Genomic DNA, 17,174 nt, shown 5'->3' on the forward strand with positions numbered 1-17,174 from the left:
GATGTTTTTCTGGAATTCTCTTACTTTTTCTATGATCCAGTGGATGTCGTTCTCTTCTCCAGGGGATCTTCCCAACCAGGGTTCGAACCCAGGTCTCCCATATTGCAGGCGGATTCTTTATCAGCTGAGCCACCAGGGAAGCCTGTTTATAATAGGTTTTCTTCTAAATAACCCAAAGCTAGAAGCCACCCAGGTGTCCTTCAGTGGTTAAACTGTAGTACATTCATGCCATGAAATACTACTGACAATAACAACAGTTACTGATGTATGCAACAATCTTGAGGAGAGTTATGCTGAATAAAAAATGCAAATCCCCAAAGATTAGATACCATGTGATTTCATTTATATAACATTTTTGGTATGACAAAAGTATAGAAATGGAGAACAGATTAGTGGTTGCCAGGGATTAGCAGTGGGTTTTTTTGTAGGTAAGGGTTGGAAGGGAACCAAGTGTGGCTATCAAAGGGCAACATGAGGGATCCTGTGATGATGGAAGTGTTCCATATATTGACTGTTTGGCTGTCAGTATCCCAGTTGTGACTTTGTACTATAGTTCTGCAAGATGTTACCTTTGGTGGTATCTTGGTAGGGTGAATGTAGGATCTCTCTTTGTTCATTCTTACAACTGCATGTGAATCTACAATTATCTTGAGATATAAGTGTTTTTTTAAAATATCACACCTAATCTTCCCTCCCGTCATTCTCCATTTTTGCTCTCTTATTGTGTAAGAATAGCACAGACCATGGTTTCTAGTGTGGGACTCCTTGGATTTGATTCTGTGTGTCAGCAGGGTGTCCTTTTCAGGTTTCTTCACATCTCTGTCCTCAGTTTTCTCATTTGGAAAATAGGGAGTAATCATTTTAATACTAATGATACTCCTCTCATAGGGTTCTTGGTAGGGATTAAGTAAATTGTAATTTATATGTAAATGACAAAGCAGGTTAAGATAGTTTTAATTGGGCTTTTGGTTATTCTATAGGTCCTGCTTCATGATAAAGATAATAACTTCCTGATGGTCCCCCAGCTCCCTGTCTCTTCCCCCTCAGCCTTCTTTGCTGACTGGACCCCATCTCGCAAGAGCTCTGTCTCTGCACAGTCTTTCCTGCAGGCATCTCAGCCAGGCCCTGGGTTACACCCTGTTTTTCTCTGGGCCAGTTATTTCTCTTCCTTCATCTCCAGGTCCAAACTGTTCTGAACACTGGTCTTGTATATTCTCCACATACCCTTCCCAGATATACCCTCCAGTTTCTTCTCCACTCCCCACCTTCCATCCCCCAACTACACTGGTGCTTAAAACCTTCAGAAAGTTCTCTTTGTTCTAAGGATAAAACCCCCAAATTCTTAGTGAAAGTGAAAGTCGCTCAGTCGTGTCCGACTCTTTGCAAACCCATGGACTATACAATCCATGGAATTCTCCAGGCCAGAATACTGGAGTGGGTAGCCTTTCCCTTCTCCAGGGGATCTTCCCAACCCGGGGATCTTCCCAACCCAGGGATCGAACCCAGGTCTCCCGCATTGCAGGCGGATTTTTTACCAGCTGAGCCACAAGGGAAGCCCTAGAATACTAGAGTGGGTAGCCATCCCTTCTCCAGGGGATCTTCCTGACCCAGGAATCAAACCGTGGTCTCCTGCACTACAGGCAGATTCTTTACCAGCTGAACTACATGCCTGCAAAAGCATGCATGACTCACAAAATTAGGATAGGTTAGACAGGATAGTTCTACATGTACAAGTAAGTATTGTTTGTTGTGATACTTGTAGCAGTATTACCTTTCATTGGTTTTATTTTATTTGAACACATTTTAGACAAGGTTTGTAGGCTTTTGCATATTGTGTTTTTCACCTAAGCCTTAAGTTTTTCCCATCAATTAATAAGATTTGAATCTAGAATTAAAAACTGTGACAATTTTTCAAAATACTTATTAGTACAACTTAAACTTAAGACTTTACTACCTACACTTGCGGAAAATTTTTTTGTGTGTGTTTCATTTTTGGTTTGCAGCTTGAACTATTGGACTTGTAGCTCTTTGATCCTCTTATTTAGTTTGCATAAAATGGACTGATTGCTCAAGCAGAATTTTGTCCCAGATCTGCTTCAGGTCAATCAGCCCAGTCATTTGCCTCTCATTTCTCTCATGATCGAAGGGCAACAGTGTCTAATGAAACACTTCATCTCCGGTTGGGCTCGACCCTCCTGCAGGAAGTAGGGTTTCATGTCCAGCCTCTCCAAGCTTCTCTTTATTCCAGGGCTCTCTTTTGCCCTCAGTTGACTGTTAGACAGTATCTTTGCTTTAGTGAAGAATAAATATTCAAGACTATTTAAATCTTTTGTCATTGAGTTTTTACATTCCCCCCTTCCCACCCTTTCAAACATATTTCTTATTTCTGAATTTCAGCCACAACACAAAAACAACATCTTGGTTAGACCCTCGGTGCCTGAACAAGCAGCAGAAGCCTCTGGAAGAGTGTGAAGATGATGGTAAGGGGCTAAGAAAGTCTGAGTTTAAGTGGGCTTGTTCACACATGGAAATTTTATTTTATTTTTTATTCTTTTGCTGTACTGTGTGGCATGCGGGATCTTAGTTCACCAACCAGATTGAACCTGTGCCCCTTGCAGTGGCATTGCAGAATCTTAACTGCCAGGGAAGTCCCACATGCGAAGTTTAAAGAGTTGTAGCATGGTCAACCAGGTTTCTAACAAAGAGTTTTTGAAAGATAATCCAGTTTCTAGTAAGTGCATTATGGTTTCCAAAAGCAGGAGAGAAATCTGTAAAATTGTTTTAGAAGAACAGTTTGTTTAAACATAAAGACGTACTCAACTCTCTATTAGAAACAGAACTGCAGCACAGTCAGGAAGGATTCAGATGTAGATGCAACCTAAGCCCTTCAGGAACTTGGAGAAAACTCTAGAAAGTCTCTAGGAATTTAGAAACCAAAAATGCTTTGGTCACTTACGTTCTGAACCGCAATCATATATTGTGACAGTGTTCGAGAAAAAAATATTAGAAACTTTTCTTGAAGTGTTCATGCTTCATAATTTGAGTATTTCTCCAGGTTTAGCATAAAGAAAGCAGATCTTATTATGTTTGGGGATCTCTGTGTGATTTAGAATGTATCCTAAATATGAGAAAGTACATTCTTCCACAGAAGAGCCTGAGGTGTTACCCTCAGCCTCACTATTTCTGTTAATGTAACGAAAAAAGGTTCCGCTGTCAATAAAGTCTAATCCAAGGCTTTGTAATTTCTAGTTACTTTTGCAAAAGTGGAAAAGAAATTAAGGTTGAACAAGTGTGTTCATTTTTGATTTGCCCTAAGTTTTACCAAAATTGCTTTTTGACACGGACAAATTAAAAGGGAACTGGCTTGCTTTACTACTCATTATTCATTCCTGGCATTTGAATTAGTAGTATAATTATTGAATATACATTTTACTGTAAGTTAGTGAAACTTTATTAATTTATTCTATGAGGCAGAATTATTGTCTGTTTAAACTTGATGTTTGTTTGAAAATATAAGCCAGTGAAGTATGATCCTGTGAGAGCTTTAAACTACAGGATATATGTGGATTGTAAGATTGCATGAAATGAACATAGAATTGTGTGTTCACGTTTATCTGAGTAACTTCAAGTGGAAATACAAATCCTGACTGAGGAGGCATAACTGAGAGACTCGTTTTATTTTGATTGCTTAGTCATAAAGAAGAAAAGAAACAGGCATGGGCAAATGCATTATTTTGCATCCTTAAGGATAATGGGCTATCATGATTATTCACATATTCTATTTAATATGTGATACAGAAGTGACCAGTTTTCAAAGATAAGAACATAAAATACATCCAACCATAAAACTTCTTGGAACGGAATGTAATCTTCATTTGATGCCTGAGATTTCAAAGCTATTTTAGGTCCTCTTATTACCATCAGATCTTCAGTTTCACTATCCATTATAATTATAGTAGGAATGTATGAAAATGCCTGTTAGTATAATTTGATAGATAATAGAAGACTCCAATAACTTTTACTGTGAAAAATGGAGTGAAAGTGTTGATAGAATTACTGAAATTTTTTTTTAGCCATTCTAATAATTTTTAATTCTTAGAGTTCATGTCACTGGAGTGAACATTATTCCCTCTGGGACAAGTATATATTCATATCCAATGCAGTTCAATTAGTGATTGTCGCTTCACCATTAGAATTCATACGTTCTTTTTCTGGTGGAAACTATATGTATGTCTGTATGCCTGTAAAACCATAAATGGTTTAAGTATATACAAGCAGATTCTACCACAGTGGCAAGTATCCGTATCTGCCTTTTCTCCTGCCAATTACCATAACACTGTCTTGTGCTGTTTATATCACGTCACAAAGAAGAGTCACATTGTTCTTTTACAATACTGTTCCTGTGTGTGTTTCTGCTCTCTGTAGGTCACATGCATGTTGAATGTAACAGTATAACATTATTGTAGAAATTTTTCTGTTTTCTTTTTCCTATCTCAAAAAAGCAGAAACTAATTTGGGATTTTGATATTCAGCGTATAACCTTTATTGTGATTTCTGTATTTTAGTAGTTCAATTAGATTTCTCCCTTGTTTGTGAGCTCCAGGCCAGTATTTTAATATTTAATAATGCTTTTTGTCCTAAAGAGAGTTTAGATTCATTCTGATTAAAACCCAACTAATGATTCCCATCAACCCAAATCTGGTCTTCTAAAAGTATTCCCTGTCTAAGTGAATGGTAAATTCTTGCATACTTAAGAGTCTCTCTTGACCTTTTATTTTTCTTAACACCCATTTCTAATCCATTTGCTACCAGCTGAGTTCACCTTGCCTCCCAGATATCTTTGGAATTCATTCTCCGTTTTCCTCACCATGTATACCATCCTAGTCAAGGTTATGCTCATCTTCCACCCACACTCTTGCCCACTCTCCTTCTTGCACTGTATTAAGAGCAGTCTGTTAAAATGTGTTTGCGTTATCACCACTGCCTCAAGCCCTGTTTAATATTGTAGCTCTCTGGTCTGTTGAGTGAATGCCAGGTTCAAAGCTTGTCTTTCCAAGTTCTCTGCAGTTCACCCTCTGAGCTTGTCTGACTCTACTTCCATCGCACATTCTGTCCATCACCCCCAGTCCACATTGAGTTCCTCCTGCTCTGTGATAGTTAGATGTGCAGTTCTCCCTTCTTAGAATGCTCTTACATTCCACAAATAATTGTTGAATGTTTTTTGTATGTCAGGTGCATTCTGGGAAAGTCAGTTGTATCATTGAACACAATAAACAAGAAGCCCCACTCTAGCCAAGCTTAAATTCTAGCCATTTTTCACTCTAACTCTTTTCATTAAATTTTACATAATGTTCAGATGATGGCTCAGGGACTTGCACATAGTAAATCTCATTAAAGAATTTTTAAGGGAATGAATGAGTGCCCCAAAAGATATTTTAAATAATATCCTAATGGGCATTTTCATGAAAGATTTTATGTAAATAAGATTCCCTCCTTAGGGAACCAGTGCCGGTGTCAACCTTATTACTTTATTGTTGGCAGTTGGTGACTAAAGTCAATAATCAATTCATTTGTCTGTTTTCTCATCCATTTGAAAAATATTTGGTACCTGTTATATATCCAAAGCTCCAGTGGGCACTGAGCACTGAAGTAGTGAAAGCGGACTTGATCTGTGTGTTTGTTTAGCTTATGGTGGAGGGGACAACCATAACTGTGTATGAAGCGATTTGTTGTATGGTGTCCTATATTCTCTTTGCAGTCATAACAAATGTTTAACTGACAGCAAGAGGTGGTCAGGAGTGAAAAGGATCTTGACTTGTTTTGCTTACTGAAATTACAGAGAACATTTTCATTCTAATATTTCTGAGCTGCTTGACTTAGAAATCTTAAACAAACTAAACTCTGCTTTCCTATCGTCCTTTCAGGGCAGCCTTCAAGCCTCACCTCCCGATGTACATCATCCTGACATAGTTCATTTTTCTAACTCCTTTTGAAAGACAGTGTAGCTTATCTTAGAATCTGTGTTCTCAGTTTGACCTCACCTTCCGTTTTTCAGGCAGCAGTATTATAGGTTAAGTAATTTTTTAATTGTGAGTGTAATTGCCTTGCAGATTAGAGGATCATAGAAGGATTAAAAGGACTAATATTGAAAGGTCTAGCAGCTTTGTTTGCTCGAAATAAGGTCTGTAATAAGTGACTTTCCAAGTAAGAACACCAAAAACCGCAAAGGTGTTTGTCATCTTTTACAACCAGTCAAACCTTATTTTGACACACAAGGAAATGAGCCATGTAATTATGTTGCCAATATCAGCTCTTCCCATTTTGTGATTTACACTGAGGTCTGAGTTGAGTAGCCAAGCCAATGAAATAAGCCACAATGCAGGTAAGGACATAATAAAGTGATGTGTTTGCTGTTTTTCTTGAAGGGAGTTTCTTTCCTTGGTGCTGGTGTCTGAATTTTTCTTTCTCTCTTTTCTGTCTCATTCCTGCTATTCCTTTGGAGAAGAAGGGATCCATACGGAGGAGCTGGACAGTGAACTAGGTAAACTCTCCCAGCCTGCATGACTTGCTCTGGATGCTTTGGTTTCCAGTGACTTGCTTAATCTCTGTGTTTCTTTAGTTTGCACTTCTTCAATTATGATTTTCATTCCGGCTTAGCCACAAAAGGTCAGTCGTATACAACCCATGTGTCTGACTGCAGACATCATACAGAGTTGTGATAAATTGTGTCTACAAAGAAAAAGTCTGAGGGAATTGGGACTAGAATGAGAGTTAGCAGATCAGTACTCTCATAAATTAAGGATTAAGAGAAAACTGAGGGATAGATGCTTGCCATGTCCCCTGAACTCTCCTATAGTCTATCTCGGTCTCAATTCTTTATTTGATATGAGTGGTTTTCTCCATTGGGAATATAGAAAAGCGAAACAAACAAAAATCTACCAGACTAATTGAAAGATCGTAGGGAGAGTAACAGCAGTACAACAGTTCCACTGATAACTGAATGGTTGCTAAGTCCTAGTATTATATTGTTCGTCATAGGCTACTTGTTGACTTTGTAACTGTAGTGAATGGCTTGAAAACCAGATGCCGGGTTTCTGTGTTATTTTCCTTTGAATGTGTATGTCAGTAGAAATCAAGTCTTGATTACTCTGAGTTCTTGCAGTTTGGGAATAATTTACATTAGCTGATAATGCCAAAGTCTTTTATCTTTGCTGTTGGAACATATTGAATTATGTTCCCTGGTAAGTTAAATGTTTAATGTTCATCTTTGAACAGTATTAAAATTAGTTTGCTTTCCATCTGATGCATCTATGAAACGATAGATGGGAAAGCACAAGTTTTGGCTAAATGGCACTTGAAAGCCTTGGCTGATTGAAAATTGACAATAATATATTTTAAAAACAAGATTATTTAACATCAATATGAATAGAACTGCCCTGAGATTATTCAATCAGACTAGCATTTTTAAGTTTGCCTTAAAAACTGATAATATAAATATTTAATACAGATTATTGGTTTTTGTTCAGTTTTATTTGTTTTTATTATCTAAGTAAAGATGATTTATCATGGTTGGCTCAGGATATAAGAGAATCTTGCTCTATTTTTGTTAATGTTTGGAATATATCCTGTTGTTATTGGTGGATATGTCAGCAGTGGTCAATAACTGTTGAAAGATATATTTTTAAAGACATACAGTAAGTTGTCATTGTGGTAGGAATGATTTGAGATTCGGCCTGTGTAATAGAAAAATTAGAAACTCATTTTGTAAATTAAAAAAAATGTTAATCTAGTGATATTAATGATTGTTGAAAAAGACAGAACTAGGTTTTCCAGATGAAAAACGAGTGCCTCAATCCTTTGTGAAACCAGTTTAAACTACTCTGTGTGTGCTCAGTCGTGTCTGACTCTTTGCAACTCCATGGACTCTAGCCCCTGGCCACCTGACTAATGTGTGTGAGTGCCCAACACCACGTGTAGCTGGCTGGTGAGATAATTCCCCTGTGCACAGGGGTACAGCCTTATTTGCTTCTATAGAAGCTTGAATGTTGAAATTTTTAGGGAAAAATCAATTGTCCTCTTTTTTGGTGTACCTGTAACATTGTGGAAACATTCCTGTGCTGTTAAAGACTCTGCAAAGTAAGTTTTACTGGCTGCATAGTATCCCTTTTCATGATCAGATTCACAGTTCTGGGAGATGGTTTGATAAAGCGGAAGCTGTCTCTGGGGTCAAGGCACATTGCCTGGCTTCATTTCTGGGCTCTCCCACTTACTGACTCTGTGACCTTGTGGAAATCATTCACCTTCTCTTAGCTTCCTGTTCCTAACCTAAGACGAGCTCCCATGGGGCTTAAGAGAAGACTTAATGATATTGTGTCTTAATATATATTTGTCCCTGTGATCACATTGTTTTTGCCAATTTTCTGATTTATTAACCAGTTCTTCCCTGTGGGACATTTTGGTTCTTCCTTGTGTTTAATATGGGACAGGAGAGCAACATGTATACTACAGAGTTGGCCCAAATGTGTGTGCTTAGAGACAGGACTCCCTGGTTTTTGTCTGTATGTGTCCTCTGTATAAAGAGTTGTGTACATTTTCTTAATAAGAGGATCCTAATTTCAGACAATAGCAACTGTCAGGGTTTTCATTGAAAAATGTGATTCTAGATGTGACAAGGACACCCTCTCTATAATCTGCCCCTGAGAAGTAGGGGTGGTGCGTTTGGGTGTTGGACCTTCATCATTTGCTTACAGAGTTGTCTTTTCTGAGCTGTGTTGTTTGTACTGAATCGGTAGCTCCATTACACACTTTGGGTTTGCAGAATTTATCACATCTTCTGCAGTAAACTCCCCAGAATCAAAAAGCACTTGAAGAAGCTTCTTTTTGAATTGCAGAGTATTCATGTGCTGCAGCCAATTAGGAGGCAGAGACAGAGAAATGAGGTCCCCTCCCAGCCAACACTGAATCACAGTTTAGAAATTTATCTCTGTTTGTGAACATGACTTTTAATCTGTGTGTTGACAAAACTCTGGGAACATTTGTCTGCTCCATATTTGCTTCCATGGTGATGATTAGTACAGCGTGAATTTTTTAGTGGTAGGGACAGCAAGCTAACAGGCCATGTGGATCTGTCCTACTTCTTTTGGGCTTTCTTAAAATTGCCATTAGCTAAGCTTAGGTGCCAGGTACTATGTAAAAGGTTTTCAAACTTTATTTAATCTACATTTGACCTTCGAGGTAAATCTAGGGGAGAGGTGTGGTTTCAAGGTTTGTAAGTAGCTGAACACGAGGCAGATAAAAACCAGTATGGCTAAGGTTCATACCTTAGATCTGGACAACCCCAAAAGGGTCTTCACCACCTTCAGTCCCAGTGACATCTTGTCCAGACTGGTCTGAGGTCTGACAGTTGTTAGACACGAGGGTATGGCTCTCTTAAGTACCTTTAGAGTAAGAAAAAAAATTTAATGTCATCATTTTCTAGGCTTCAGTGTTTTCTGCCATTTTCAACTTTTTAGAACCAAATGGCACACTGCGAGACAAATTGATGAGCAATTTCTATTTTAAGCTTTCGGAAGTGAATTCCTATTATTAAGTTAATCACTGCATTGGAAGTGAGATATCTATCTTTTCAATGTTAAATGAGTTTTATCTTGAGAAACTGGACCATTTCTGGAGTTTGTTCATCTGCCCCAGAAGAACAAATGTCCAGAAATACCAGTTGACCACCCTTGTGTCTCAGCCCTAGTATGTAAATTGTGGAGTAGGTGACATGGCTAAGTCAAAGGTGGCTTCTTCTCTTGAAGCCCTCTTGGACCTCTGTCAGAGCACTCACTGTGCCATATTTGAATTGTCTGCCCAAACGGTGCCCTTGTTATTCACTTTGTGTCCTTGGTGTCCAGCACTCAACAGATGTTTGACAAGTAATGGGATGAATTGAATTCTTAATTTTTTCCCTATGTTAGCCAAAGATGACCAGGCCATATATATCTTTTTAAGAACTCGGACCCTCTGCACTGGGAGCAAAGTCTTAACCACTGGACTGCCAAGGAAGTCCCTAGGTCATATATTAAGGTTGACGAATTTGAAAAGAAGTTTGGTTCATTAAACAAGGTGCAGTCCCCTAATACCCACTCACTCTTCTGCCTGTGCCAGCACAAACATATGCCTGGGCACCAATTTGCATTTTTCTAATTTTCAGATTTCCCAGCTCTTTGGAAATATTTTTCCTGGTTCGTTTTCATTTAAATGGTAATTTCCAGCATTGTAAGGGGAAAGCATTTCCCAGGCATTTGATTTGCATCAGTTCACAAGACGTTGGGTATAAAAAAGCCAAGTTGTGTCAACATCTGCACATTGGACCTGCCTTGCATTTTAGTAGCTATGTCTCCCAGTATTCAAAGACTTCTTTAAAACCTGCTAAGTGTTCCCCACCCCCATGAAGAAAGAGGGAGGGGAAAACATGTCTCTGTTTGCAAACAAATGACATGTGGAGCAAAAACCATAAAATTAATGTCTCTTGATGTGCAGCCAAATCTGAGCAAAATGTAAACTTTGAGTAATTAGCCTGTGTGTGTCTGTGTGTGTCTGCACATGTGTGTATGTGCATGCACCTGACTCCGTTTTAGGGTAGAACTGTTTGTGTCTTATGGAAAACCTAAGCTCTGATGAAATGGTCACTATTTTCAAATGGTGACCACAAAATCATTGATTTTTTTTTTTTTTAAGTCTTTTTTTTTTCAATCAAGTGTAATGTTCAAGTCAATCTTAATGTGGCCTTCTAGGAATAAAGGTTCACTTTGGAGTACAACACTTTATACCACCTTGCCTTAACTATGCACAGAGCAGGGTGGCTTTGAAATTAAGTTGAGAATTGCAGCTCTGCCTGAAGAGTTGTCTAGTGACACAAAATACAACACAGTTGCTCTTTCACCCAGTTATCTGGTGCAGTGGACTTTTGGAAATAGGCACTTGTTATGACAGAACCCTCTGTTACCTCGTTAACAAAGTAGCAACTTTTGATGTGAAACTTTATGAAGTTCAGTAGAGCACAGATGAGTTTTCGGAAAGGCATGTATATTCCCCAGTGCCGTTTTACCACCACATTTAAAGGAATGAAGTCTACCCAGTTATGTGGAGTTTTTGGAGAGCAGGACCGATGTTTCTGCTTTCATAGGCACAGCCTGGTGAAGATTTGGGCCTGTCCAGATGTAGCCAGTTGAGTGATAGGTGTGTACAACTCAAGAACTCAACTCCAGGTGGGCATTTTTATTTACTTGGTAGCATTTTGATTAGGAACAAGGAGAAAATTAGATGCAAATTTTAATGTATTCTAGGGAGAACAAAAATGGGACTTGAAAATGAAAAGGAACATTTATTTTCATCCATTTTTGCTTGTGCGGTAAGGCAGTCTCGCAATAGAATGAGAACACTGTAGATATTTAGTATGGGAACCAGGCATTCAAGGCAAAATTTAAATATATTTTCATTAAAATCTAATTTAATAGTTGATTTAGAATGAAGGCACCTAAGGCTGCATTATATTAAGTTTCATTTGCTTATACAAAATATCAGTAAACAATTGCTCTTTGTGTAGAAAAACACTGATAAAATAATGCTCACTTTTTAATTGGACTTTAGACAGTTTTTATTTGGACATTGATTGGACTTTAGACAGTATTTTTGTGACTCTTTTTTTTTTTTTTTTTGGCCTGAATTGGTTGTTAAAAATCTCTAGGCTCTTCAGGAATATCTTCTTCTTGCTCTGAATGTTCTTTTATTTTTCAGAACTGCCTGCTGGTTGGGAAAAGATTGAAGACCCTGTCTATGGTATCTACTATGTAGAGTAAGTGCCTATTAAGACACATTTTAGTTTGCATTCTTCTGTAATTATGTACATTTATGCTGAATAGAATTTGCCATTGTGATAAGGTAAAAACAAGTAGTAATAGTAACATTATATTAATTTTAAAATGAAAAAATAGTTTAATGAATAAGAAAATATTCAGCAAATCTGATGATGATATATAATAAAATCCCTGAGGGCAACATGTCTCCTGTTTACTACGGTATTGCCAGAGCCAAATATAGTCCTGGTCTATGGCAGGTACTTAATAATAGGTATTATTTAAATGAATGCAAAAAGCAACTACTCAATAGACCATTTGAGTATGAGTTGTTTATCTTCAGGAAGAGGATCAGTTTTGCCTATTATTTTGCCCTGCTCAGGTCTGAGATTCTCAGTGATAACGTATTTATTCATTTAAACTTTCTAAATTCTCCAGTACCAGAAGGTAGCCATTCCCTTCTCCAGGGGATCTTCCCAACCCAGGGATCGAACCCAGGTCTCCTGCATTGCAGGTGGATTCTTTAGCAACTGAACCTCCAGGAAAGCTGTTAAAAAATAAAGCCTGGCTTGAAAAAAGATAAAGACCATTACAGTATACTAACACATATATATGGAATTTAGAAGATAGTAACGATAACCCTATATGCAAAACAAAAAAAGAGACACAGATGTATAGAACAGACTTTTGGACTCTGTGGGAGAAGGCGAGGGTGGGATGTTTCAAGAGAACAGCATCGAAACATGTATATTATCTAGGGTGAAACAGATCACCAGCCCAGGTTGGATGCATGAGACAAGTGCTCGGGCCTGGTGCACTGGGAAGACCCAGAGGGATCAGGTGGAGAGGGAGGTGGGAGGGGGGATCAGGATGGGGAATACATGTAAATCCATGGCTAATCATGTCAATGTATGACAAAAACCACTACAATATTGTAAAGTAATTAGCCTCCAACTAATAAAAATAAATGAAAAAGAAAAAAAAATAAAGCCTGGCTTGAAAACAGTATTTTGAGTTCTAAATGATCACGAAGTAGGAATATTTCTAAACTTCTTATGAAATATGATTTTGATGAAGTAAAAAAGATGAGAATATGTATAGGCTTGTATATATATGTGTTGATGTAATATGTGTATATATACATATACACATAATTGTTCTTTAGTTGCTCAGTTGTGTCTGACTCTTTTGTGTCCACATGGACTGTAACCTGCCAGGCTCCTCTGTCCATGGGAGTTCCCAGGCAAGAATAGTGGTGTAGGTTGCCATGTCCTTCTCCAGGGGATCTTTCTGACCCAGGGATCAAGCCCAGGTCTCCTGCATTGGCAGATGAATTCTTTACTGCTAAGCCAACAGAGAAGCCTACATATGCATACACTGAATAACAATGGCAAAAAAAATAATGCTTTGGATTCATATATATGTTTGTATGTATATATGTGTGTATTTTTATGTTTCCTTGGCCTTATTCGTTTTGGAGCCATCTGAAGTATCTGGGTCTTTGTCACTTTGAACACATCACATTTGCTTAGGTTAGCTGCATTTGGAATCTTTTTGCCTAGGGCTTACACTTTGAATCCTGACTCCATGCCTGTTGATCAAAATAGTTGACAGATGTTGGTAGAGTCCTTCTTTTAACTTGATCTTTAGGGGGCAGGGTGCTTATGGTTCCATAAACTGTATTATAGAAAGTTACACACAGTTTCTGGCATTACATGTTACAGACAACACCACATCTCCACTTTCAACTCCATTTTAAAATAATTCTGTAACTGACTTCTTGTTAAATTAAAGAAACATTCTTTGTCACGTGATTCTTTGGGCATTTGGGAGAATCGGTGGTTACAGTCCTGGGACTTGAAAGCTGGCCATGCTGAGCTTGAAGCCTCCTTAGTGTTGACTAGCTCTGTTCTGTTAGGTCAGCTGGTACTTAACTGCTCAGAAATTTATTTTCCTTATCCACAAAATAACAACAACAATAGGGACCTTCATCTTGGCATTTACTGAAGATTTTTAAAATAAAACACATGTAAAATTGATTGTACAACACTTGATACAGATAAGCAGTCAGTATGTGGAAACCATTCATTTTCATTTTTATTGTATCTTCCTAACTGTGGTTTTTTACACAACATGCTCAACCACCTGCTTTGTGCAGGTCCAATCAAGGGAACTTGGCCTGATTGGCATTTTGCTTGTGGGACAAAATGTTTTCTAACTGAGTGCGATATGCTTCTGCTCCAGCCACATCAACAGGAAGACACAGTATGAGAACCCGGTTCTAGAAGCCAAACGGAAGAAGCAGTTGGAGCAGCAGCAGCAGCAGCAGCAGCCGCAGCCAGAAGGTTGGCTTTTCCTCTCTGTGGGCCCGGAGCGCCAGGCGAAGCCTGGGCACTGACACCCCCGTGTGGTCAAAAGTGGCCGCGAGAATCACGTCCTGTGTGGTGCTAGGAACTCAGTGTCCTGGAAGCCTGGGGAGTGATGCAGAACCTCTGCTAGAGTCCACGCCGTGAACGCAGACAGCTAAAGTGGGGGGCCCAGTTTAAAAGCACCCAATCTCCACTATCACTTAGAAAGGGGCTGTTGTTAGATTGGAGAACATTTCTGATGGTGACAGAATTCCCTTGTTCCGGGAGCTTTTGCACAGCACGTGATATATAAATCCAAACCACTGCTAGTTCTTTAAGAAGATGTGCAGGGTATGGAACTAACTTTTAATTGTAGGCATGTAGGCATCAGAAAAACCTGGTAATTTTCAGTGCTCTTAAAAAATTAAAAGTTACTTCATGTTCTTCACAAAAGCGTGAACAGTTCAGAAGTGGAGAACATTTACATCTCCCCTGCTGGTTCCCATTCTCTTCTCAGCAATAAGCAATGTGCAGAAATTTTCTGGGGATGTACAAATATGCAGATTTTAACAAACACCAGGTCATAATTTATGTATATGAATACATTCTGTATTTACATACATATTAGTTTTATGACCTATTTTTCTCAGTTATTTCTTGCACATTTTCAAGGCTGCTTAATATAGATTTACCTTGGGATTTTTAATGACTGCATAATATTCCTTTTATGAATCTCTTTACTTCATTTAGCCCTCTGTTTATTAGCAGATGCTTAGATTTTTCTTCATTTTTCATTGCAGTCTTTAAAAATATTAGGTTTACTGCTCCTTCAATGTAAAATATGAATATAAAATTCAGTACTTCTCTTATTATATATTAAACTGAATTAATATAGACCACAGCATGGAGCTGGCAAACGTTTTTTGTAAGTGATCAGATAATAAACACTTTAGGCTTTGTTATTCATACGGCGTCTATTATCTCTGCCCTTATGGTATGAAATATGTTATAGACTGTAAACAAATGTATGTGGCTGAAACACTGAACACTGAAATTTGAGTGTCATGTAGTTTATATGTCAACAAAATATTCTTCTTAATCATTTAAAAATGTGTGAAAACATTCTTACAAGCTTTATAAAAATAGGCACGGGGGCCAGTTTGGCCTGTAAGCCATAGACTGTATTTTAGAGAGTGTGTTTGTATGTATCTGTGTGTGTGCGTGCGTGCGCACACTCAGCTATTGAAAAGTTCTCCTTTCTACCTTAATCTCTTTTCTATTTAAAAATTTTTTAAAATATTTTCATGAATTTGGGGAATGAGAATGTACAATTGAAAAATGAGTGTAAAATTGACTTTATATACACAATTGACTGTGTTAGCTTAGCTGGAAAGGTGAACTGGGGATAAATCTTAAGATTCATTCTCAGTGAGTTATTTCTTGGTCTTTAAAGTGAACAAGACTACACTTAGTTCACTTAGACTAGTTAGGACTCAGGGATTTTAGTAATGGGTCCCCTTCGGGTTTGAGAGATGATAGGGGCCAGCACCTTACCAAACTCCTGAAACCTACCTTTACTGCCTCAGCCAAGCAGACTTCAGCAGCCCAGCCAAGTCTCAGATGAATTAGAGAAGTTTCTGCCTTATTGGGCCTGCTTTAGTTTACTGTGTATCTTTTCTGATACTTTTTTACTTGATCTCACTTTGAACACTGCAGCCAGAGAGAACTGGAGATTTTATTGGTTGTTCTTTTATTGGTTTTTTTTCTGGCCTCAGAGGTCTTAGGAGAAAGAGACATAAACACACAAACCAGGGAGGGACCTTAACATAGAGTGGGTGTGCTAAGTGGTGTCCTATTCTGTGCAACCCTATGGGCTGCAGCCTTCCAGGCTCCTCTGTCCATGGGATTCTCCGCACAGGAATACAGGAACAGGTTGCCAGTGCCCTCCTCTAGGGGATCTTCCTGATCCAGGGATCGAACCCACAGCTCTTATGTCTCCTGCATTGGCAGGAGGGTTCTTTACCACTAGTGCCACCTGGGAAGCCCTGTATAGAATAGCATCAGATACCAGTTTCTTTTCAAGTGAAGCTCTCTGCTTCTGGTTTTATTGGTTTGGATAGTTTTAAAATGAAGGTGGCTAATCCTAAGTAAGGTGACCAGTGATTGGAAGGAAAACAGTAAACTGTTTCTTGTTTTTATTGTAGAATGGACAGAAGATCATTCATCGCTTGTGCCTCCTGCTATTCCAAACCACCCCCCAAGTAATCCGGAGCCAGCCAGAGAAGCTCCACTTCAGGGTAAAGTGTTTTTATAATTGCATCCTAGTTTGGCTCAGAAGTTTAATGTTTTTAAAGAAACTTTAAAACATGAAATCTGTGAATTCCTAGATTTTTCCAAAGGATTGTTTCAAGACAGTTCTTTGTTGTGGGGCTGACTTGTATATGTGGTACCGGGAATGAGCAGTGTCCCCAGCCTCTACCCACTCAGTGCCAGGAGAAACCCTCTCCCAGTGTGACAAACAAAACTGTCTCCAGATGTTGCCAAATGCTGCTGGGAGTGGGGGGTGGTGTGCAAAATCATGTTGAGTTGTGAACCCTAAATTTAAAGAACACACACATTTAATACTGTGTTAAATAAGATACATTGAAAATTCAGCACTACATGTTTCAAGATTCTGGTCAGTGTATTTGCTTTTGACTAAGGTTTTCTTGTAAAATGGTTTGATATTACTGTGTTATACACTCTAACCTCTGTTCCTGTTGCAGTTTGGGCATTCATGCATGTTTTACAATGTTTCATTGGTTCTCACTTATTTACATTCACAAATAGTATGCATCCCTACTGAGATTCATTACAGAAAATTGGAAACTCAGAATCTTGCTACTTTCAGGCCTCATTACTTTTAAAGGATAAAAAAGATTTGGGGATTTTTTTTCTTTAGGTTTTTTCTTTTAAATAAAAAAGTAAAAAAAAAAGTAGAATAAGC

The 17,174-nt window shown here is 38.4% G+C and overlaps 1 protein-coding gene across 13 annotated transcripts in view; it reads left to right on the forward strand.

Annotated features, from left to right (window-relative positions):
* MAGI1 (membrane associated guanylate kinase, WW and PDZ domain containing 1) overlaps positions 1-17,174 on the forward strand; it is a 635,987-nt gene that overhangs the window by 539,098 nt on the left and 79,715 nt on the right. For 6 of the 13 annotated variants that reach the window (XM_070455725.1, XM_070455714.1, XM_070455716.1 and 3 more), the window contains exons 6-10: positions 2,398-2,480; positions 6,503-6,541; positions 11,782-11,839; positions 14,085-14,185; positions 16,393-16,485. In XM_070455725.1, the coding sequence (XP_070311826.1) occupies positions 2,398-2,480; positions 6,503-6,541; positions 11,782-11,839; positions 14,085-14,185; positions 16,393-16,485 (374 nt within the window). The remainder of the gene's footprint in view (positions 1-2,397; positions 2,481-6,502; positions 6,542-11,781; positions 11,840-14,084; positions 14,186-16,392; positions 16,486-17,174) is intronic. The other 7 variants (XM_070455726.1, XM_070455727.1, XM_070455715.1 and 4 more) reach the window with 2 other exon arrangements.

The sequence above is a fragment of the Odocoileus virginianus genome, chromosome 26 (genome assembly GCF_023699985.2).
Source record: "Odocoileus virginianus isolate 20LAN1187 ecotype Illinois chromosome 26, Ovbor_1.2, whole genome shotgun sequence".
Taxonomy (NCBI): domain Eukaryota; kingdom Metazoa; phylum Chordata; class Mammalia; order Artiodactyla; family Cervidae; genus Odocoileus; species Odocoileus virginianus.